At 40.4% G+C, this 25,488-nt stretch overlaps 1 protein-coding gene across 1 annotated transcript in view; it reads left to right on the top strand.

The window, feature by feature from the left end:
* LOC140845273 (uncharacterized) overlaps positions 1 to 22,331 on the top strand; it is a 117,489-nt gene extending 95,158 nt beyond the window's left edge. Inside the window, exons 2-3 of the mRNA XM_073219269.1 lie at positions 18,141 to 18,947; positions 20,110 to 22,331. Coding sequence (XP_073075370.1) covers positions 18,141 to 18,947; positions 20,110 to 20,225 — 923 coding nt within the window. The 3' untranslated portion in view covers positions 20,226 to 22,331. The remainder of the gene's footprint in view (positions 1 to 18,140; positions 18,948 to 20,109) is intronic.
* The last annotated feature ends 3,157 nt before the right edge of the window (positions 22,332 to 25,488 follow it).

The raw sequence follows: 25,488 nt of genomic DNA, 5'->3' as shown, positions 1-25,488 counted from the left end.
TAATGCTTGACATGATCTTTATTATATTGCTTTTTTTAATGCCTTTTGGTAAACATGCACCTGAGGGTACATCATATTGCTTTTCTTTGTGTAATGGATCAACTTGAATCTGCCTGGAGACTATTGCAGGATGATGTTTCAGATACTCTGTAAAATTCACTAACTCACATAGCTCAATACTGCCAGGAAATCTTAAAATGTTTAATTTCTCATTCCCTCTGGTTTTCTAGTTCTATTATTCTCTAATATTTTATATTATTTTTAATTAATATCTCTATTCTTTTGAGAAAAGCTTACATCTTTCTACATTACTTCTTGAAGTTTTTATGAATGGGTTTCTTAAATCTAGTTGATATTTACAATTTATTTTCTTTCCTTAGTTTAACTTCCAAAAACATTCACTTGAATTTATCACATCCCAGAATGGTTTATTTAGATTATATCTTTGCTTAGTTGGCCTCTCCTTTGACCAGAAATTTTTCAATTTTAACAACTGATGTATTAGTTATTCAAATGTGTTACATTTTTTAAGTCTCACTATCCATTCCTTCTCTTGTTAAAAATTAAGAGGCTCTGGTGATTTTTATATATTCAATTACAACTTTACTCAATATTTACAAAACATTAGGAACAAGACATATAGCCAATGTTGAAGAACCTTTTATTTTCTCTTTTTCTTTTATATAAATTTATACTTTTTTTGCTTTTGAGGGATTTAAAGGTATTTGTAATTGGTCAAAAGAAATATTTGTAATATTCTATTCATATATTACTTTTAAGTTCTTGTTTGGAGGGAATGTAGGTATTTGTGTGTGTGTGTGAAAGAGAGAGACAGAAAGAGAGAGAAAGAGGGAGGGAGGATCTGCCTGTGCTTTTATTGCATCTCTGCCTGTGCTTTTATTTTTTTCTTTGCAGTTTTCTAGTGTTATTATGTTATAATCATAGAATAGTGTGTGTATTACTTATGGTTCATTAGAATTTTAGAGGTTGTCTAACATAAAGTAGTTTTTTAAAATGTTATTCCTACATAAGTTCAAAGAAGAAGCAAAAACAGAAGTTGCAGACAAAATTATTGAGACATCAAAATATAAGTGAGCAGGACAGAGGAAAATTTTGTTTTAAATATTTACGTTTCTAAAAGGGAAAAATTAACATAAATTAGTTAACTACTCAACTCAAGAAATTGGAAAGAAAACAACAAATGAACCTAAGAATATGTGGTGAAAGGAATAAAAGAAAAATACAGACATTAATAAATTCTAAGACAGAAAAAAATTATTGAAATAATCCATAAAACCAAGTGTTGGTTGTTTATAAGAAAAGCAAATCATAAAATAGATAATCTACCAGTTTACCTAATCAAGAGAAAAAGACAAAAAGCACAAACATGCAAAATGAAAAGGAACACATATTTTTATTTTGTATTTGAAAAAAACAACCCTAAATGTATCCATTCAGGGTGAAGATGAAATGGCAATTTACTGAAAATGATTATATTCTATAACTCACTGGAATTTTAGTCAGTCTATCTTAAAAGTCAGTTGTCATATAACTGAAATATTTTCTGCATTGTTTATTTGTATTCAGGGTCCAAGGCAACTATAAAGTTGAGGCCAGGAGAGACAGCATTGGGAACCGTAAAGTGTGGGTCACAGAATGCTGAAGTAAAAACTATTAATTTTCCAGAGTGTGGAAGAGTCGTGGCATTCAACCAAATGAGATCAAGGAAGGAATGAAATTGATCATGGGCAGCATCAGCCTCCTCAAACTGAGTTTGTCTTTATCTACATGGGCTTAGTTCTAGGAGCTCTTTGATGTCTTATATTTGTTATTGCCTTAGTTTCCTGAAAATATAGAATATACCACTCCAAGACCAAGGACAGCGTTCAGACTGACCTTGAAACATTTTCAGCAACCCCCCATTTTTAGGAGTTGAACAGGCAGGATGTTGTGTTTCCATGAATGACATTACTACAAACATTGTGGCACAAAATATCCCATGATGAACTAACTGTTCAAGCCATCAAAGGGCCCAGATCATCTAACAAACCTAGTTTGTTATTAAGCTGCACATTTTTCATCACCCTCTGCCAATGGAGAGATTTGGAATTCAATTTTGTTGAATTGAGGCTAAAGTGCCTAAAAACATCTGCAATAAAAACAATAATGGCAACAACAAGCAAGGAAATGTTGAGAAATGACTGATAAATATCCAGAGGGGAGACTGTAGCAGCAGAGCATGGAGAGCGCCATGGCAGGGCAGTGGGAACCCAGAACCTGACCCCGACCCTATTCTTCTCTTATTTTCATGGAGTTCTGTCATCAGAGTGGGTAGGCAAGGTACACAGAGAACAGAGAGCCACTTCAGACCCATCTCCCAATCATCACAGAACTACACACACACATACAAAACAAAATAAATGCATATAATATGTCACTCCTTGTTGATAAGTTATTAGGTCTAAAAAATAATAATCATGATAAGCATTTTGAAAGGAAATGTAAAATAATGTATATCACATATTCAGATTTGCTTTAAATTTTTTATTTTTGTATTATTGTTAGTAGAGGGCTAGAAAATTGGACAAGAATAATTATTTGAAAAATTTTTAAAAAGGTCAACTTTGATAACACTCAAAACAATGGCTATTTATGAAAACTTAACATCTAATTACTAAGCTATATACTGATTTCTGAGGGAAAATTGGAAAATTACAAATTATATATACTTTAAAGCCTATTTATAGAAGATCTAAAAACTAGAATGGTATAACAGTAACTGATTCGATCACATTTAACTCACACTAAAGTCCGTATAAAGGTTTACATAGAATCTGTGTTGCAACTTCTGAATCCAATTATTACTTTGATTTTTAATCTATTTCTATTACTTTTTTACTTTGATTCTACCTTAGGAACAGCCTCTGATATGTCAAAGTCTGCAAATGTTTAGTTGGAGGAAATTATTAGTTTTAAGTGACAGTTTTTCAATAAAGTGTGATATTACATTTTTACTGATATTAATAATGAAAAAAATGAATTTTGGATAGCTTTCCCCTGAATCTCACTTAATCTTTACAACAATTCCATTTAATTGCTGCTGTTTAACTCTCAATTTAGTTTCCTTGACATGGTGATTAACAAGCATAATTTATTAATTTATTAATTTCTTCTATCTGCAAGTGAAATATATCACTCACATTTATACTTTATTGGTCAAAGCAAGTCATATGGTCATGTCTAATCTCAAGGGAACAGGGTGATATAATTCTCCCAAATAGCCAAGCAAAGGGGAACCAGACGTTGATGAATTGTAGCAGTGCTCACTATGGTTCACCCTTCTGGTGACCAAACATTAGCTCCCTCTCTTCCCACACACATTATGCATTCTACTCTTACCCAAAGGACATAATCCCAAAAGTTATGTTAATATTGCAATCATGTTCAGGAGCCAGAATCTCTAGGTGAGGGGTAATAGTCTCTACCTCAGCCAAATGTTGCAACTTTTGATCCATTGTCTTATGAACTTAAAAAAGCAGATTATTTGACCCATGCACTCAATAATCGATGGTTCAATGCAACTGTGATCTCAATAAACATTCCCACTTAGGAAAGGAGAGACTAGATGACAGATATCAGTCAATGATTATGATGGATAATTTAATGTAACAATTTGACTAGACCAGGGAGCACCTAAACATTTGACCAAATATTCTGGAGTGTCTGTAAGGGATTTCCTGGATGAGATTAACTTTTGAATTAGTGGACTAAGTAAAATTAATTGCCCTCCATAATACTGGCAAGCCCTGTCCAATTAGTTGAAGGCCTGAAAAGAATAAAAGGCTGACCATCTTATAAGTGAGAAGAAATTTCCTCCTGCATGACTGCCTCAAATTGGGATATAAGTTTTATTTATGTGTCTGTAAACATTGGTTTTTCCTGGATCGTGAAACAACAAGCTTTCAGACTGGAACTATACCATTGGTTCTCCTGGGTCTCCAATGTTAGATGCCAAAACTATAGATCGTGGAACTTGTTAGCCTTCATAATCACGGGAACAAATTCCTATTTCTACTTAAGGAGGACTTCTTAGGGAAACCCAAAGATAACACGGAAGAAATAAACAAAGATGCTAGAAGAATTTGAAGCCTCTGGCAACTAGAGATGTAGTAACTATCAAACACAGTGAAATTCCTAGCAAAATTAACATAAAATTTCATGCTAAAAGTTTTTTACCTCAATTCTAATTATTGAATGCATCATACATGGCTTTTGACAAAAATTACAAGGCATGAATAAGGCAAGAAGAAAGACAATCTGAAAAGGCAAGCAAGCATTCAAACCAATATCAAATATGATATATGCTTGAAAATTATCAGACAGGAAATTTAAAAGACTCATGATTAATATGTTATCAACTCTAATGGAAAAAGTAGAAAAAGAGATCACATAAATTACCCAATGTAAGTAGGCAGAGATATAAAAATTCTACAAATGAATCACAATACAGTAGAAATTTAAAATATTCTAACAGAATTGAAGGAAACATTATCTGAGCTCATCAGTAGACTGGACATGGCTAAGGAAAAAATTAATGGACTTAGAAATATGTCAATACTTCCCAAATTAAAATGAAATAAAAAACAAGAGTGAAGAGAAAAGCAGTTACAAAACTGTAACATAGTGGCAATACTGGAAGAAGAAAGATAAAAAATTACATAAGAAATATTTGATGTATTAGTGGCTGAGGATTTCCCCAAATTCACAATAGACACCAAAACAAATATCCTGGAAGCTCACAGAACACCAAACAGGATAAACGTGAAAAAAATCTAGGTAAGCACATCATGTTCAAATTGCAGAAAACCAAACACAAAGTGAAAATCTCAACAGAAGCCAGAGGAAAACAATAACCTTACCTATAAAAGAACAAGAATTAGATCAGATTTGTCTTCAGAAACCACTTAAGCAAGAAGAAAGAGAAGATAAATGCTTAATGTTTTGAAAGAAGTAAACCACCAACACAGAACTTTAACCTAATTAAATGCTCTTCAAAAAGTGATGGAGTTTTTCAAACAAAAGAAAAAATTTAGGGAATTTGTCACTAGTACACCTACATTGCAAGGTACGTTAAAAGTTTTCAAAGAGAAATAATACTGTTATAGTATCAACCCTTCCAACTTGATCCTTAGGTTCAATGTATTCCCAAACAAAATCCCAGCAAGTTACTTTGTGGATATCAACAGACCGATTCTGAAGTTTACACGGAAAGGCAAAAGATCCAGAATGTCCAACACAACATTCAAGAAAAAGAACAGTCCGGACAGATACTGTGCAACTTCAAGAATTACTATAAAGGTCCAATAAACAAGGCACTGCAGAATTGGTGAAAGAATAGGCAAATAGATAAGAGGAACAGAATAAACAGATAACTAAGAAAGAGACTCACCCAAGAACAGTCACAACTAGTCTTTGAAAGAGGGGCAAAGCCAGTAACAATGGAAAAGGGATGGTCTTTGCAACCAATGGTGTTGGAACAACTGGATATCCATCTGCAAAAGAAGAAGCTACCCAGGATGTTACACCATTCACAAAAATGACTCAAAATGAGTCATCAACCTCAATGTAAAACACAAAACTATAAAACTCTCAGAAGATAACGTATGATAAAAGCTAGGTGACCATGGATTTGACAAAAAGTTTTTTTAATTGAAGTATAGTTAATGTACAATATTGTGTCAGCTACAGATGTATGAAATAGTGATTCAAAAATTATGTACATTAAGTGCTCACCATGATACGTATACTTAACATTTGTCAACATACAAAGAAATTACAATATTCTTAGCTATATTCCCTGTGCTGTACTTCCACATCCATGAGTGATTTACTTTATATTTTGAAATGTATACCTCTTTATCCCATTCACCTATTTCACCCATTCCCCTATACTTACTGATGGAATGTCCCAATTCCTATTAAGTCATTAGTGGTCCTGTCTTATTGCCTTATTTTTCCATGACCTTTTAATAGACTATATTAACTTTTCATTGATGCAAAACAGATACACATAAAAGCATTCATACCATGAAATGTACAGATCAGATTATTTTTCACAAACTGAACATATCTACATAATCAACACCCAGATAAAAATCACTGTTACCAGCAGTCTGGAAGATCCTCTCATGTTCCTTTTATTCATTATGTCCCCCTCTGAGAGTACCCATCATCTTGAATTCAAACACCATAGATTTTACCTGCTTTTACCTACTTTTATATGCTTTGAAATTTTACATAAATGGCACCTATTTTAAATAAATTTGTATTAATCAGGGTTCTCCAGAGAAACCAGCTAGATAGATGACTGATAGATCCATAGATACATAGATAGATAACGCATTGGCTCACATGGTTATGGAGACTGATAAGCCCACAGTCTGTCGTCTTCAAGCTAGAGTCCCAGGAAAGTGACATAATTCAGTCTGAGAACCAGGGAAGCCAATGATGTAGATTCCAGTTTGCGTCTGAAGACGTGAGAACCAGGAGCACTGAGAGCGGCCAGGCAGGAAGGAGTGAATTCCTCCCTCCTTTTCTTCTACTCAGGTTTTCAATGGATTGGATGATGCCCACCCATGCAGGGGAGGACAACCTACGTTACAGATTCTCAAGTGCTAATGTTATCCAGATACACCCTCACAGGCACACCCAGGAATAATGCTTAATGTGGGAACCCTGTGGCCAGTTAAATTGACATGTAATTAATTAACCATCACAACATTCTTTTGTGCCTGGCATCCTTTCCTCAAGATTACCTTTGTAAGATTTATTGATACCTATGTAGTTTTAGATTGTTCATTTTTCCATTCCATTGTGATAAAAATTTGGGTAGTTTCTAAATTTTAGCTATTAAAAAAAGTACTTATATAAACATCTAGTATATTGCTTTTGATAAGCATGTGTATTTATTTCAGTCAATTATGTATAAGGAGAAGAACTGCTAGATCCTAGGAAATACATTTAATTTTAATACATACTGCCAAACCATTTAATCTTCCACCAACTTTTACTACTAGACATGAAATTACTAAGGACACACCAGAGAATGCCTTGAGTTCCAATCACAGCCTTAGCTGCTTCCATTATGTGGCAGAAACCCAACTTCTCCTCGAGTACTTGCACCGTTCACTCCAGTTAATTCAATCACTCCCTCTTTAGCCTGCTGATGCAGTGATATGAGAGCCTTAAATTGCCAGGTGGCCATTTACCTTCAAGTTCACTTCAAACATTGTTACGTTCCCTAGTAAAATATTCCTCCCTTGCAAAATAACACTACTAACCAAGATTCAAGCCTCAGGAATAAGATGGAAAATTTTCATGTGGTTTATTAAATGAAATAGTGAAAGCAGCCACTCCCGCTTCCAACCCTGGATTCCAGACCTTTGTATCTGACTAAGCAAAAACAGCTGTGCATATTAATCTGGTACAAATACAAATACCACAACCTGCAGGGCAGGCAGCAGCCCAACTTTGCAAGATGCTGTCTCCAAACGGCAGGGTAAGTGTCTTCAATTGGCCATTCTTAATGTTATGCAATGCCAGCTGCTTTTAGATTAATGGCGTATGTGGCAAGACTAGTGAATTCAATTAGCATAAACTCATTATTGGATATATTGTGTGGATAGGACAACTATGACCAGAAACCAGGCGGTGTGAGGCAACATGGTAGTAAATAAGCATTTTATAAATTACTGAACGGTGCTGCCAGCAGGAGCATTGTAGCCAAACAAGGCAAAACCTTATCTAGGATAAATGTCTATTTCAGTGAGTCAAATAACTGCTTCTTTCTAGTTAAGGTGAATTCAACTGACATTAAAATTCTTCAAGTAGTAATCAAGTTTTGTATTTGATATTTAACTGTTACAGCCCTATAGTTTTTATTATCTGCCTTTGTGTATATGAGGGACTACCTAAAAATGTAAATACTTGAAGTACTCACTTTCTTCTTGTAAATTATCTCAGGTAGTCAGAATATGGTGATTGCTTAGTGTTAACAAGGCTCTAAAGGAAGTCAAGGGATGGTGGAGGATGATTAATAACCAATATAGGGCAAAGTGCAAAAGCTAGAGGACCTTTTTAGCAGCAAAGAAAAATATCTCATCTTCAGTTCTGTACCTTCTCAGGATCTCCTTCACCCTCCTCTTCTGTTACCAAAGGAATAACAGGTAAAGTCACAAATTAATCAAGCCAGGGAAGTGTTAGGCCTCTTAAGGGATGAAAGGGATTATACTTCAAAGGAGCTGCTGGATCTAGCCAGCTTGTACCATGTAAAAGCCAGTAGTATGTGTGGGACTGGATCCTGAGGGTGCTGGGAAAGGGGAGAGGACCATAAATCTCTGTTAGCTAGATAAAGAAGTGTCTATTGATATGGCAGCATTCTTCCATTACATAAGATTAAACACCCTGAAAAGGAGCCTGGTAAATGGTGCTGGCATGCTATTAAAATGAATCTTGGAAACTTGGAGGCAGTGACGATCCATATTAAATAAAGTAGAAATGCCAATATGTTCATGACAGATGGTGAAAGAAGGGATGGAAAGATTCAGGGAAGAGGATAAACTACACAAGACTGGAAAGCGCACCAGATGGTTATGTTCTTCAGAACAGACTAGAGAAGTCAAGAAAAATCTCCCTTTATCAAGCAATAAGAAAACGTGCTGGTGAGAGGATACTAATACTGTCAAGAAGGTCAGTGCTAGCTGCACTCTTTGGACAAATGATGACTATGAGAGATGCTATTACCTACTGAACTGCCTGACTTGAAAGCAATGAAAAGGATAAAATCCTAAAATAACAGAGATCAGATGGCAGCACACAGCAGTCAGAAACAAGGTAGGTGTAATTACCATAAAGGGCAATAAATGGGACCTGACTGGTCCAGAGCTATGGAGACAGTTAACAGAACATGGTGTCTATAGAGGCAATATAGATGGCAGCCAACAAATATCTTTCTTACTCTTTTCAACTAAAATAAATGCAGGAAAGAATGATCAGAAGGCTTAAAGCAACCATTAAAATAAAAAGTCATGATTCCTTGCCTAATTTCTGTATCTGAACTAACTTCCAAACTCCTATGGGAGTTCTATAAAACCATAAAAAAAGTGTATTCAGTAAATATTTCCCAAGTCTTCTCCAAAGGGTAAGTGTACTAAGAGAAAAAGGTAATACCTAAAGACATTGAGGACCACTGGACATGAGTCTGAGTTAACATTAATACCCAGGGACCCAAAATTTTGGTTACAATGGGGAGCATATAATAAACATCATCCTGAACTCAGGATCAGTATAGAGTGTAACCACAGGGTCCATAGACCAGCCCAGTAGCCATATAATCAGTTCATAATGCATGACTGGAATAGATGCTCTTGGTTTGCCCAAACACCAACTTCGATACTTTGCCTGTGGGTGAAGTTTGTTATGATGCAAAAGGCCAATATGCACCTTGGAAACTGCCCTCTTGTCAAGTTACTAAATCAAAAACATTGTCAATGCCTGGGGTAAATAGCAGTAATTAATGCAACTCTTAAAGAGTCAAAAGTTGGAATGGTGTTGGTGTCCATTTTCTATCCCACTGAATTCATACACCTGTCTCTAGAAGATGACGGTAAGCTACCACAAACTCAGCCATGAAGTATTCTTAGTAGCAGGTGATCTTCTAATGTAGAGTTTTTGCTGGAAAATATTAACACAATGTAAGTACATGATGGCTCAGAATTTTCAAGGATGACAGTATGCATGACCCCACCATGTACAACACAGAGACCAGCAGGAGTATTAGCTTATGGAAGGTAGTACAAGTAAAAATGTCATCATGGCCCAGAAACCACATGGCAGTGACAAGGACTGTAGTTACTTGCACTAATCTGTAAATTTCCCTAGGGAAAGAAACCACCCAGAATAATGGACCAGTTCTTCCAGGATGGAGCAAAGTTAATATATGGAACTGAGTGGTACGAGAGTGGTCAGGAGCGGATGCTGCCATGTGCTGCCCAGGTTTCACTTAGGATCAAGGCAGTAATTCTGCTGGCTGCTGAGAGTTGCCTGCTGATGGCTCCCTAGGTGTTGCCCTTGGCCAAGGAGAGTTACCTTGCCCAAGGCTGTGCCCCCTCTCCAGAGGCATCTAACATCCAATGACTTGCTTTGAGTGAGTGCAAACTCTGGCTCTAGATTCAGAGCTCGTGGTGTAATTAACTGAGGCCTCTGTGGTCATTGCCTAACAGTTCGATTTCTCCCTCTTCCCAACTTTGCCTTCCTCAATCCCTAACAGTTGATTCTCAGAGAACTACCCAGTAAAGTCATGCACACAAATTTCCATTTCAGAGTCCATTTCCCAGGAACCCCATCTAAAACAGACACTGCAAAAACACTACAATATTTGGCAGTTATGAGTATATTTTGACAAAACTAAAAGGAAATCAATTGGTTTGGCTTCTGACATTAAAAACTAAAGAGCTCAATCATTAATTTTCTAGTTCATCCATTAACATATTCATTAAAATGTATGTAAAAAATAACAAAATGAAATACAGAGCCAGGTGGTATTTCTACATTAGAAAAATTTGTGAATTCATATGTTTAAAATATTTCTCATATCTGTTTAGTAAGATATTTTATCATTTCTATTTAAAAAGTAAGGTTTGTTTTAAAATCAACTGACAAATGATGGGATTTGTGATTAAGCAGTTGATCTCAAAGAGGACAATTTTTTTTTAATTTCCATAGTTAATTCAAAACCTTTATAACTGATTATTTATGAAAGCTATTACAATATAAAGAAATAAATGCATTTCAGTCTATTTCATCAATATTCAATTATCTCTCCTTTACAAATATGACTTACTGGTTCTAATTTGCCACTATCAAAAAATATCATATCAATACATATTATGTAAAATTGACATTATATTACAAAGGCAAAATAATATGCTAAGAACTAACAGTTTTTTTTAACAGCATACAAACCACTAAACTCAGTTTTATTGATATTATATTCAATTTAAGCAAATGCTTACAATCAAAAGACTAGAAAGAGAAAGTGTAGGATTTCTTTTTCATTTTTAATGCATTTTACAATAACAGAGACAAATTAAAATTGCTTAAAATCCGTAAGGATTTACACTCATTGAAGTGATTTTTCTAATGGAAAAAAGTATGTAACTACATAGTACGTTCTACTAACAGCAGAATGCTCCTAAAAACCTTATCAACTTTGAAAATGTATCAATTAATTACCATTGCAAGATTTCTAGCTAGGAGCTTTTGTTGCAAGAAAGGAAAATGCATTTAGGAGAACTCAGGAAAAAATATATTCATTTGAAAGAATACACTAATCTACAAAAAAAAAAAATCCTAAGAAAATTTGACACCAGGACCCAGGAGGATCAAAGACTGTTGAAGATCTGAGTAGCTACCCTATCATGTCTTCACTATTTCTCAGACGTTATCTGTCTTTCTGAGTTTTGTCCCCATTTTGTTTTCTTCTTCAACTGGTCTGCTCTCTCTGCTTACTAATCATCCACAAAGCTCATAATACCTGCCCAAAATACCACCACCACTGTGACTTCCCTTTGTATCTTTTAGAATTCCAAATAAATCCAATTTTCCCAGCTCATCTCTATGAGATTGGTACAAATCATGAGTGCCTAGTCAGACTACGATTGGCCCAATCATATATAAAAAAGGTTTAGCATCATATGGTACTAAGGTCTCAGCAGATGTATAATTGGGAGCATTTTACCATGAAAAGGGTGATAGATTATAAATAAATATAGATATATTTAAATAGAATTGATTCTTAGATATATAGTAATTTTTTTATGCTTTATACATATTTTCAGGGATTTGTTTTGTCCTTGCCAATATGTTTTTAAATATCACATATCTTTTAATTCCACGCATTGGGAAAGAATTAAGAATTAGTGAAGAAAAGTGCTCAGTGGCAAAAAAGCTGCTGCAGAACCCTGGCAATCGGATTCCTAAGGGAGAAAGAATCTCCCTATGACCCAATAAAAACATTTGTGTACAAAATTAAGGGGGGTTTCTACTTCTGGAATGGCAATGTGAGGGTTCCATGGTCATGTTCCCTAGCAAAATAAGCAAAACTGGTAGAAAATATTTGTTAGGACATGAAGTTTCTGGAAATTCCTCATAAGGGAATACAGCAAATAAAAAACATTTAAGAAAATCTATTAGAACTCACTAAGAACAGTGAAAGTGTATGATATTTGAACCAGGACCCACTCCCTCTTCCCTTCCCAGGTCAAGCATGATGAAAACTCCCTTTACAATGGCTACAGCCAAGAAAATAGCATACCTCTCCCTCCAGTGCCCAGTCATGGATGACAGTATCTTTCTGGGAGGATCAGGCTACCAGGATTTCTCATCTCTGACAGCTATGACTTGCAAAAACTAACCCCAGGTGGGTGTGGCCAAGATACCAGAGGCTCTCTTCTTCCACCAGTCCACACCTGTATGGTAGAGGATCAACCTCAGGTATGATATGCTAGGAAAACTGGACCCCGATCTACCCTCACCCCAGCTAGTTTCCAAGGTGGAGGTTCCATGCCAAGAGACACAGCTAAGAAGACCAGAGGCCACTGCCTCTGCCTAGCACTCTGCTCTTCAAGCAGGGTTATCAATCTGAGAAAAGTAAGCCATTTCCCCACCCCGGACCTGGCACCATGGCTCAGAGACTGGCCAGAGGAGAAGCAGGCCTCAGGAACAGAGTGCTATGAAGTCTCCCCAGTGGAGCTATTTGAAACAAAGTGTGGTGAGCTGTAAAGACAATGGTGGTCTCAAAAAAACTGAAGGTTTTGGTGGGTAATTAAGAGGAGGCTATTAGCTTCAGAAGAGAAACAAGTTAAGCCCTAGTTTATCACAGAAAATCAAGTATACAGACAACTAAGAAGAGCTTTCCTGGAATCAGAGCAAACCTCAAACACTAGCCTCCAAAACAACCCCTGTCTGTAAAAAGGCCTAAATTTAATTAGATCAGATTAAGGAGTAATTTACACTCCAGGGCATTATAAAAAACAAAAGCAATTAGTGGAGTCTAACAGCTGGGTTTAATCAGGAAAGGAGGCAGTCAAACAGGGCCTGGCCCCAAACACTGCCATCCCAGGGTGACTGGATGCATGCCCAAGACTGCATCTCTGAGGAAAAGCACCAGAGGCTTCACCCTGCTGGGGAAACAGAGGTCACCACACAAAGAATCAAGCAAACAAGCCCTGACGAGAGGGGAGGGGAATTGATATTCAGAGCTGCTCCAATATAATCTGAAGAGTCCAGTTCTCAGCAAAACAAATGACAGCACATTTAAATAAACAGCCATGTGTGACTCAAAGAAGTGCCAAAAAAACCTTGAAAAAGGACAATTGGAGGACTCACACTTTCCATTTTCAAAACTTACTACACGAAGGGATTAAAGATGGCAGTGAGAGAGGAGAGACAGAGGCTTCCTCCTAAAACTGGATACAATTAGAAAATATCGTTGGTGCAACTAATCCTGAGAGAGCAACAGGAAAGAGGACTGCATACACCTGGAGAAAAGAGCAAACCTCACTGAACGGGGTAATACACCAAAGCTGTAGCTTGGCAGGACCCAAGCACTTCCCCCACCCCAGCTCACCGGCAGGACTAAGAGAAACTGAACAGGGAGGGAGTGGAAGGCCTGGGACTGCTGAATACCTAACTCCAAAGATCTGCACTGGGAACACAAACCTACATTTCATGGTGCTTTCAAATGCTCTCATGATTACAGGGTTGGAAAGCTGGGACAGACAGAGATCCTGGGGAGACTGGGATTCTGGCCGCTTGTGGAAAGCAGGGATCCATATCCAGCTACTGTAGGACAAAAGCTTATACACATGTGCTCTACTCACTGGTTCAGGCAGTGGAGACAGGCACAGCAGCCGGGAAGCAGGGAACAGCTCTTTTCTCCCCCCAGGCACCAGTACCGCTCCCCTGCGACCCCCGACATTGCTTCAGGGGATAAGCAGCTCCAGAGTAGAACTTCTGGACATAACAGGGCGCCATATACACATATGAAATGTCAAAGGAACCTGGTCCAGAGTAAAATCATTAATATAACTCCCAAGAAAGATTTAACTCATGACTCTTCCTGAAAGGGAGTTCAAAATAAAAATCATCAACATACTAATGGAGGTATGGAAAGACATCCAAGAACTCAGGAATGAATTCAGGTTGGAATCCTGTAGGACCCCAACCTCCCTGAGAAATAAGTTAGCCTAAGAGTAGCCATCTTGAAGCCCAAAAAGCCATTCTGATATATGACTCAGAGGGAACAACTGAAACCAGGTAACTCCTCTGGAAAAACAAGTTAATCAATCATGACTGCTGGCAGCGCTAACCTTTCGGTTAGTTAAACATAAAAGCTGACCCTACCTTGCTACACCCCCAGGACGTGGCACCAACTCAGAAATCGTAGGTTTGAAAAATTACTGCCTTTGTAGTATTGTTATCTTGCTATGTAGTATTGTTATCTTGTTACTACAACATAATCTGTAACCATGGTAAATCTCTAGGGCTAAATGCCTCAGAAAATCCTATATAACCACTTAGTTGTAAGTACTCAGGGTCCTCGTTGAGACCCGCTGCGACGGGCAGACTTGGACCCCAACTAGTTGGCTTCTGAATAAATTCCTCTTGCTTGTTGCATCAAGAAACGTCTTTGGTGAGTGATTTGGGGGCGGCGCCTTCCTCAGGGGAATCCAACATTTGGGGGCTCGTCCGGGATCGGGCGTCCACCCCGCTTCACTCCCGAAGTCGCTCTTGGAGGAAGAGGTAAGATTAGTGGCGCCTTGAGTTGTATGTGTTCTGTTTTCTGTTTCAGTGAGACCAGTCGGAGTTCTGAAGGGTACCCGCTGTCTGGCAGCCGTCTCAATCCCGTAAAGGGGCTGTGACTGCGGTCGGTAGACGTACTAGAGCACCGCAGGCTGCAACCCTGGGGGACGCCCCAGGGAGGTTGGGAGGCCAGGGACGCCTGGTAGCCTCCCGTCTGTTTTTCCGGCAAACTGAACCTGATGAGATAGGGTTGATTTTTGGGCGCCGAGAATATCAACCCTCTGATTCCTTTCGGTTTCTGTTCGAGGCTCTGAAAAGAACCAAAAGCGGCCGCTGTGTGTCTAATCTGTGTGTGTCTTTGTTCTTTGTGTCCTTTACGTGTCTAATTATTGTTATACTGACAATGGGACAGACAGTGACGACTCCCCTTAGCCTGACGCTAGATCATTGGACGGAAGTTAGAGTGAGGGCACATAACTTGTCAGTAGAAGTGAAAAAGGGACCATGGCAGACTTTCTGTACCTCCGAATGGCCCACCTACAATGTTGGGTGGCCCTCGGAGGGGACTTTTGATCTCCCCACCTTATTAGCAGTAAAAGCTGTTGTCTTTCAGGATTCGTCTCAAGGACACCCGGATCAGCAACCCTACATTGTAGTCTGGCAAGAGTTGGTGGAGAACCCACCACCCTGGGTAAAGCCCTGGGTGCAAAAGAAAATGGGCCCTCGAGTTTTAGCTGCCCAGACTCAACCTCAGAAAAAGGAAAAGGAAACTACCAAAGTTTACCCTGATACTCAGGATTCGCTTATAATTGATGATCCCCCTCCCCCTCCTTACCCTCCTGCCCCTACGGCACCTCCGGTGCCCCCACCCCCAGCACCCTCAGCACCCTCAGCACCCCCAGCTCCGGCACCCTCAGTCCCTGATGCTGAGGCAGTAGGGCAGGCTCCGGGACCTGCCCAGGGCACCCGGCGCCGCCGAGGGGTCATCTTGGACCCACCGGGTATCTTTCCTCTCCGGTCTTATGGAGTTCCCATCCTTGGAGAAGAAGGGGAACCACCTTTCCAACCCCTGCAATATTGGCCCTTCTCCTCTGCTGATTTGTATAATTGGAAAGCTAACCACCCGCCCTTTTCAGAGGAGCCACAGAAACTAACTGGTTTAGTAGAGTCTCTGATGTTTTCCCACCAGCCCACCTGGGATGACTGTCAGCAGCTTTTGCAGGTGCTCTTTACCACGGAAGAGAGAGAGAGGATTCTCCTGGAGGCATGGAGGAATGTGCCTGGAACCGACGGACGGCCTTCGCAACTCCCTCATGACATAGAGAGGGGGTTCCCGTTGACTAGACCCATCTGGGACTTTAATTCTCCAGAAGGTAGGGAGCGACTAACCATCTATCGTCAGGCTCTGGTGGCAGGTCTCCATGGGGCCGCAAGACGCCCCACCAATTTGGCCAAGGTAAGAGAGGTCAGCCAGGGAGCCACTGAAGCACCTGCAGTATTCTTAGAGCGCCTGATAGAAGCCTTCAGGCGGTATACCCCCTTTGATCCCACTTCTGAGGGGCATAGTGCTTCAGTGGCCCTTGCTTTTATCGGGCAATCAGCACCCGACATTAAGAAAAAGCTTCAGAGATTGGAGGGCTTACAGGATTTGTCGCTGAGAGATTTAGTAAAAGAGGCAGAGAAAGTTTATCATAAGAGAGAGACTGAAGAAGAGAAGGAGTTAAGGAAAGAGAAGGAGAGAGAAAGTAAAGAAGAAAAGAGAGATAGGAAGCAAGAGAGAAATTTAACAAAAATCTTGGCCGCAGTAGTAGAAAGTAAGGGACGGCCGCCCTCTAGTGGTAGAACTAGTAAGGCAGGGTCCCTGGGCAACCGACCTCCTTTGGATAAAGATCAGTGTGCGTACTGCAAGGAAAAGGGGCATTGGGTGAAAGATTGCCCTAAGAAACCACCGCGGGGACCTCCGAAGAAAGTGCTGTCCCTGCTAGAAGATGAGGACTAGGAAAGACGGGGCTCGGAACCCCTCCCCGAGCCTAGGGTAACTCTGAAGGTGGAGGGGCAACCCGTTGAGTTTCTGGTAGATACCGGTGCTCAACATTCAGTACTGACCCAAGCTAGAGGCCCCCTTTCTAGTAAAAAATCTTGGGTGTTTGGGGCCACGGGTCAGAAACAATATGCATGGACTACCCAAAGAACAGTAGACTTAGGAGTGGGACAAGTAAACCACTCATTCCTTGTTATACCGGAATGCCCTACACCCTTGCTGGGAAGAGACATCTTGACCAAAGTCGGGGCCCAAATATCCTTTCAGACTGAAGATACCCAAGTGACTGATAGCAAAAAGAGACCCTTGGGCCTAAGCATTCTGTCTATAAAGTTAGAAGACGAGTACCGCCTTTTTAAAGAACCAGAACCCTCCCGAGTTAATCAGAGGTGGCTCAACCAGTTTCCAGGGGCCTGGGCAGAGACGGCAGGTATGGGACTCGCTGTAAACCAACCCCCGGTGGTCATAGAATTAAAAGCCTCAGCCTCACCAGTAACTGTGAGACAATATCCAATGAGTAAAGAAGCCAGAGATGGGATTAGGCCCCATATCCAGAGGCTCATAGAACAGGGAATATTAGTAAAATGTAAATCCCCATGGAACACTCCCTTGCTGCCTGTAAAGAAAGCGGGAACAGGAGATTATTGACCAGTGCAAGATTTGAGAGAAGTTAATAAGAGAACACAGGACATTCATCCCACTGTGCCGAATCCTTACAACCTGCTAAGCTCTCTGGCCCCAGAAAATACTTGGTATACAGTCTTAGATTTAAAAGATGCCTTCTTTTGTTTGTGCCTGCACCAGAGTAGCCAACCGCTGTTTGCTTTTGAGTGGAAAGACCCCTCCACAGGAACTACTGGACAATTGACCTGGACTCGCTTGCCACAAGGATTCAAGAACTCACCTACCCTCTTCGACGAGGCTTTACACCAGGACTTGGCCTTTTACCGAGCCTCCAACCCGCAGGTAACCTTGTTACAATATGTTGATGACTTACTGATAGCCGCTCCTACACAGGAAGTCTGCCAAGCGGCTACTGAAGCCCTTTTGACTGAACTTACTAGGCTGGGGTATAGAGCATCTGCCAAAAAGGCACAGATCTGCCAACCACAAGTGACTTATTTAGGGTATTCCCTGAGAGAAGGGAAGAGGTGGCTTACTGAAGCCCGGAAGCAGACTGTGACGCAGATCCCGGTCCCTACTACTCCGCGCCAAGTCCACGAATTTCTGGGAACAGCAGGGTTCTGCAGATTGTGGATACCTGGATATGCCACCTTAGCCGCCCCCCTGTACCCCCTAACCAAAAAGGCAGCCCCGTTTGTTTGGGGACCTGAACAGCAACAGGCCTTTGATGAAATCAAGAAAGCCCTCCTGTCGGCACCCGCTCTGGCCCTGCCAGACGTAACTAAGCCATTCGTCCTTTTTGTGGATGAGCGGAGTGGAGTGGCTCGGGGAGTGTTGACCCAGCAATGGGGACCTTGGAAGAGACCTGTCGCCTATTTGTCAAAAAAATTAGACCCAGTAAGTAGTGGATGGCCTGCCTGTTTGAGAGTAGTAGCGGCTGTGGCCCTCCTAGTTAAAGATTCTGACAAACTGACACTGGGACAGAAACTTACTGTAGTTGCTCCACATGCGTTGGAGAGTGTAATTCGGCAACCACCCGAGAGATGGATGTCGAATGCCAGAATGACTCACTACCAAACCTTACTCCTGAATCGTGATCGAGTAGAGTTTGCCCCCCCTGCCATCCTAAACCCGGCCACTCTGCTCCCCGATTTGGAGAAAGAAGTGCTTCACACCTGCCAGGAAATTCTGGCTGAAGAGACAGGAACCCGCCAGGACTTGCAAGATCAGCCCTTAGGGGGAACGAGACTCCTGACTTGGTATACAGACGGGAGCAGTTACATCATGGATGGTAAGAGAATGGCCGGAGCTGCTGTAGTAGATGATGACCGAGTTGTATGGGCCAGTGGACTCCCAACGGGCACCTCTGCACAGCGAGCAGAACTCATCGCCCTGACTCAGGCCCTAAAGATGGCAGAAGGTAAGAGACTTAACGTCTACACTGACAGCAGATACGCCTTTGCCACTGCTCATATACACGGGGCTATTTATAGACAGAGAGGGCTGTTAAATTCTGCCGGGAAAGATGTTAAAAACAAACAAGAAATTTTAGATTTGCTGGAAGCCATCCATAGGCCTAAAGAAGTAGCAATAATGCATTGCCCTGGACACCAGAAAGATGACTCTCCAATAGCTCGAGGAAATCGGAGAGCAGACCAAGCCGCAAAGCAAGCGGCTCAGGGAATGAACATTTTGCCCCTTCAGGTGTGTCCGGAAGCCACTCACATCGAGAGCTTCCAGTACACACCTGAAGATCTCGTTTGTATAAACAAATTAGGGTTCAAAAATTCCTCACCCCAAGAGATATACAAGTCTGAAAAAGGGAAAGTTGTCCTGCCCCGGAAAGAGGCAGAAGAATACTTAAGGCAATTACATCAACTGACACATTTGGGAGCAAAAAACCTAAAGACTTTAGTTCGAGACTCCCCTTATCATATTATTGGATTAGGAAAATTAGCTGACGAGATTGTAAAAAAATGTGTTCCCTGTCAATTAGTAAACGTGAGCAAAAATCAAGCAATATCCGGGAAAAGACTTTGAGGAGATCGCCCAGGAACTTATTGGGAAGTTGACTTCACTGAAATTAAGCCTGCTAAGTATAGATACAAGTACCTTCTAGTTTTTCTAGACACATTTTCAGGATGGACAGAGGCATTCCCCACCAAAACTGAAACAGCTCAGACGGTGTCTAAAAAAATCCTTGAAGAAATATTTCCCAGGTTTGGGATTCCAAAGGTAATCGGCTCCGACAATGGCCCTGCTTTTGTTGCCCAGGTAAGTCAGGGATTGGCCAAGATCCTGGGGACGGATTGGAAATTGCATTGTGCATACAGGCCCCAGAGCTCAGGACAGGTAGAAAGGATGAACAGAACTCTAAAAGAGACCTTGACTAAATTGTCCATAGAGACTGGCTTATGTGATTGGTTAGTCCTCCTTCCCTTTGCCCTGTTTAGAGTTAGGAACACTCCCAGCCGCTTTGGACTAACGCCTTTTGAAATAATGTTTGGGGCCCCGGCCCCGCTTCAGTCAGCACATCTTCATACATTCCCTGAGTGTGCAACTAATAAGTTTTTGCTTGAAAGGTTACGAGCCTTGGAGGCTGTGCAGAAAGAGGTGTGGGCCTCCATCAAGGAAGCCTATCAGCCAGAAGACCTCTCGGTGCCTCACCAGTTCCAGGTGGGAGACCCAGTCTACGTGAGAAGGCACCGGACAGGAAACCTCGAGCCACGGTGGAAGGGACCTTTCATCGTCCTCCTGACTACTCCCACAGCTGTAAAAGTGGACGGCGTCTCTTCCTGGATACACGCTTCACATCTAAAGAAGGCACCCCCGGACCCGGACTGGCGAGTAACTCAGACTGATAACCCCCTTAAGCTTCGCTTGTGTAAAAAGAATTATGCTGTTAGTAATTCTGATGCTCCTGCTACTTCCAACCCACCAGAACCCTAACCCCCATGAACCCAGGTTACTGACATGGCAAATCATTACCCCAGCTTCCCACCAAGTAGTAGTCCAGTTAACAGAACAGCATCCTAGGGGGACTTGGTGGCCTACCCTCACTGTAGACATATGTACTCTCTTCAAACAAGACCCTCGGCACAGAGATAGAATAGGAAGGCCAGGATGTGGATCTCGGGCTTCTATGAAAAAACTCCAAGATACCTGCTTCTATGTGTGCCCAGCCCCCTCAACCGATCGTGCTAAAGCCTTACAGTGTGGTGGGCAGACAGACTTTTTCTGCAAAAATTGGGGCTGTGAACAAACAGGGACATGTCATTGGATAGGCAGAAATGCCGGGAGCTCCCCTCCAAGTCTTATAAGAGTTAAAAGAAACAGTACTCAGGCCCAATGTATGACCAGCTCTACCTGTAATCTTATTGATATTTCCTTTACTGAAACCGGAAAGGAGGCAAATTGGGAAAAAGGGCTCATGTGGGGATTAAGACTCTATCAGGAAGGATATGATAATGGAGTTGTATTCACTCTTAGACTCAAAGTAGAAACCCTCCCAGCTATTCCAGTAGGACCAAACGCTGTCTTACCAGATCAGCCTCGCCTCCCAACCCCAGCCCCGAAAAGAACCCTAACTATTTCAGCTGTCCCCGTCTTTGCTCCTAGCCCACTGACCTCTTTTTCTAGCAATGGACAGCGCCTCCTCAACCTTGTTGAGGGAGCTTTCAGAGTCCTAAATGCCACCGACCCTAAAACTACAGAGTCCTGTTGGTTATGTTTTTCTTCTAGACCACCTTATTATGAAGGGCTGGGATTGTCAGCTGATTTTAAGAATACAACCAGCCACGAAATTTGTAGTTGGGGCAGTCATAAAAAGCTAACACTAACCGAAGTGTCTGGAATAGGAAAGTGTCTAGGTACGGTTCCCACCACGCATAAAAATTTATGTAATGAGACCATCCCCATGATCCCCACAAGAGAAAACAGGTATTTAGTCCCACCACCTGAAGGATGGTGGGCCTGTAATACTGGACTAACTCCATGTGTTTCCACCTCTGTCTTCAATTTCTCCCACGAATTCTGTATAATGGTCCAGTTAGTACCCAGACTAATGTATCATGATGACTTCTCATTCGTGGCAGAATTGGAACCTAGACTAAGGTATAAGAGAGAGCCAGTCTCACTCACTCTAGCTGTATTACTAGGAGTAGGAGTCGCAGCCGGAGTAGGAACAGGGGCGGCTGCAATTATACAAGAGAACCAACATTATGAAGGACTAAGAATAGCTATCGATGAAGATTTGAGAACTATAGAACAGTCTATTTCTAAACTTGAAGAGTCCCTAACCTCTCTCTCTGAAGTAGTGCTGCAAAACAGACGAGGATTAGATTTACTATTTCTAAAAGAAGGTGGATTATGTGCAGCTCTAAAGGAAGAGTGCTGCTTCTATGCAGACCATACTGGAGTAGTAAGAGACTCAATGTCTAAATTAAGAGAAAGATTAGATCAGCGAAAGCGAGAACGAGAAGCTAACCAGAGCCTGTTTGAATCCTGGTTCTCTAGATCCCCATGGCTTACAACTCTAATATCCACCTTGACAGGACCCCTGCTTATTTTTATATTGCTCCTCACCTTAGGTCCCTGCATTTTAAATCGAGTAATAACCTTTATTAGAGAAAGAGTAAGTGCTGTGCAGGTGCTAATGCTGAGACAACAGTATCATACCCTCACACATCAAGAAGAAACCAACATTCCATGATTAGAATGTTCAGAAAAAGAAGTGGGGAATGTAGGACCCCAACCTCCCTGAGAAATAAGTTAGCCTAAGAGTAGCCATCTTGAAGCCCAAAAAGCCATTCTGATATATGACTCAGAGGGAACAACTGAAACCAGGTAACTCCTCTGGAAAAACAAGTTAATCAATCATGACTGCTGGCAGCGCTAACCTTTCGGTTAGTTAAACATAAAAGCTGACCCTACCTTGCTACACCCCCAGGACGTGGCACCAACTCAGAAATCGTAGGTTTGAAAAATTACTGCCTTTGTAGTATTGTTATCTTGCTATGTAGTATTGTTATCTTGTTACTACAACATAATCTGTAACCATGGTAAATCTCTAGGGCTAAATGCCTCAGAAAATCCTATATAACCACTTAGTTGTAAGTACTCAGGGTCCTCGTTGAGACCCGCTGCAACGGGCAGACTTGGACCCCAACTAGTTGGCTTCTGAATAAATTCCTCTTGCTTGTTGCATCAAGAAACGTCTTTGGTGAGTGATTTGGGGGCGGCGCCTTCCTCAGGGGAATCCAACAATCCAATCATTGAAGAGCATGATGGAGGGTATTAAAAGCAGGTTGGATACAGTGGAGGAGACGATAAATGAAATTGAAACTAGAGAAGAGGAATACAAAGAAGCTGAGGCACAGAGAGAAAAAAGGATCTCTAAGAATGAAAGAATATTGAGAAAACTGTGTGACCAATCCAAATGGAACAATATTCACGTTATAGGGATACCAGAAGAAGAGAGAGAGAGAGAGAGGGATAGAAAGTGTCTTAGAGTAGGTAGTTGCTGAAAACGTCCCCAATCTGGGGAAGGAGATAGTCTCTCAGGCCATGGAGGTGCACAGATCTCCCAAAACAAGAGACCCAAGGAAGATAACACCAAGACATATAATAATAAAATTGGCAAAGATAAAGGATAAGGACAGACTATTAAAATCAGCCACAGATTTTGATCTTGAAGTCTTGAAGGAAGTTGTTCCATAGTAATAGACAAAAGGGGCAAATATGTACAAGTTCTGATACCTTGAAATAAAGACAATTTTGAGTTAAAAAAAAAAAAGCAGCCACAGAGAGAGAGAGAAATAAGATCACATACAAAGGAAAACCCATCAAGCTAACATCAGACTTCTCAGCCAGAAGGGAGTGGCATGATGTATTTAATGTAATGAAGCAGAAGGGCCTGGAGCCAAGATTATTTTATCTAGCAAGATTATCATTTAAATTTGAAGGAGGGATTAAACAATTTCCAGATAAGCAAAACCTGAGAGAATTTACCTCCTACAAACCATCTCTCTACAGTCTATGTTTGTGGGACTGCTATAGATGGAAGTGTTCCTAAGGTTTAATAGCTGTCACCAGAGGAAATAAAACCACAGTAAAGAAAGTAGAACAGCTAATCACTAAGCAAATGCAAAATTAAAATAACTATCCCCAAAGTAAATCAAGGGATAGACAAAGAATACAGAATATGACACCTAATACATAAAGAATGGAGGAGGAAGAAAAAGGAGGAGAAAAATAAAAATAAAATAAAAGAACCTTTAGATTCTGTTTACAACACCATATTAAGTGAGTTAAGTTAGACTCTTAGATAATAAGGAAATTAAGCTTGAACATTTGGTAACCATGAATATAAAGCCTGCAATGGCAATAAGTACATATATTTCAATAATCACCCTAAATGTAAATGGACAAAATGAACCAATCAAAAGACACAGAGTAATAGAGTGGATAAAAAAGCAAAGCCCACATATATGCTGCCTACAAGACATTCACCTCAAACTCAAAGATATGTACAGACTAAAAGTCAAAGGATGGAAAAAGATATTTCATGCAAACAACAGGGAGTAAAAAGCAGTTGTTGCAGTACAAGTATCAGAAAAAATAGACTTCAAAACAAAGGAAGTAACAAGAGATAAAGAAGGACATTACATAATGATAAAGGGCTCAGTCCAACAAGAGGATATAACCATTATAAATATATATGCACCCAACACAAGAGCACCAACATACCTGAAATAAATACTAACAGAACTAAAGGAGGAAATAGAATGCAATGCATTCATTCTAGGAGACTTCAACACACCACACACCCCAAAGGACAGATCCACCGGGCAGAAAATAAGTAAGGACACAGAGGCACTGAACAACACACTAGAACGGATGGACCTAACAGACATCTATAGAACTCTACACCCAAAAGCAACAGGATACACATTCTTCTCAAGTGCACATGGAACATTCTCCAGAAGAGACCACATACTAGGCCACAAAAAGAGCCTCAGTAAATTCCAAAAGATTGAAATCTTACCAACCAACTTTTCAGACCACAAACGTACAAAACTAGAAATAAATTGTACAAAGAAAGCAAAAAGGCTCACAAACACATGGAGGCTTAACAACATGCTTCTAAATAATCAGTGGGTCAATGACCAAATTAAAATAGAGATCCAGCAATATATGGAAACAAATGATGACAACAACACAAAGTACCAACTTCTGTGGGATGCAGTGAAAGCAGTCTTAAGAGGAAAGTATATAACAATACAGGCATATTTAAAGAAGGAGGAACAATCCCAAATGAATAGTCTAATGTCACAATTATCAAACTTGGAAAAAGAAGAACAGATGAGGCCTAAAGTCAGCAGAAGGAGGGACATAATAAAGATCAGAGAAGAAATAAATAAAATTGAGAAGAATAAAATAATAGAAAAAATTAATGAAACCAAGAGCTGCTTCTTTGAGAAAACAAACAAAATAGATAAGCCTCTAGCCAGACTTATTAAGATAAAAAGAGAGTCAACACACATCAACAGAATCAGAAACGAGAAAGGAAAAATCACGATGGATCCCACAGAAATACAAAGAATTACCACAGAATACTATGAAAACCTATATGATAACAAGCTGGAAATCCTAGAAGAAATGGACAACTTCCTAGAAAAATACAATCTTCCAAGGCTGACCAAGGAAGAAACACAAAATCTAAACACACCAAATACCAGCAACAAAATTGAAGTGGTAATCAAAAAACTACCCAAGAACAAAATCCCCAGGCCAGATGGATTTACCTTGGAATTTTATTAGACACACAGAGAAGACATAATACCCATTCTCCTTAAAGTTTCCCAAAAAATAGAAGAGGAGGGAATACTCCCAAACTCATTCTATGAAGCCAACATCACACTAATACCAAAATCAGGCAAAGACCCCACCAAAAAAGAAAA

The sequence above is a fragment of the Manis javanica genome, chromosome 12 (assembly GCF_040802235.1).
Source record: "Manis javanica isolate MJ-LG chromosome 12, MJ_LKY, whole genome shotgun sequence".
NCBI lineage: Eukaryota > Metazoa > Chordata > Mammalia > Pholidota > Manidae > Manis > Manis javanica.
This window is presented reverse-complemented; position numbering and strand designations above follow the sequence as displayed.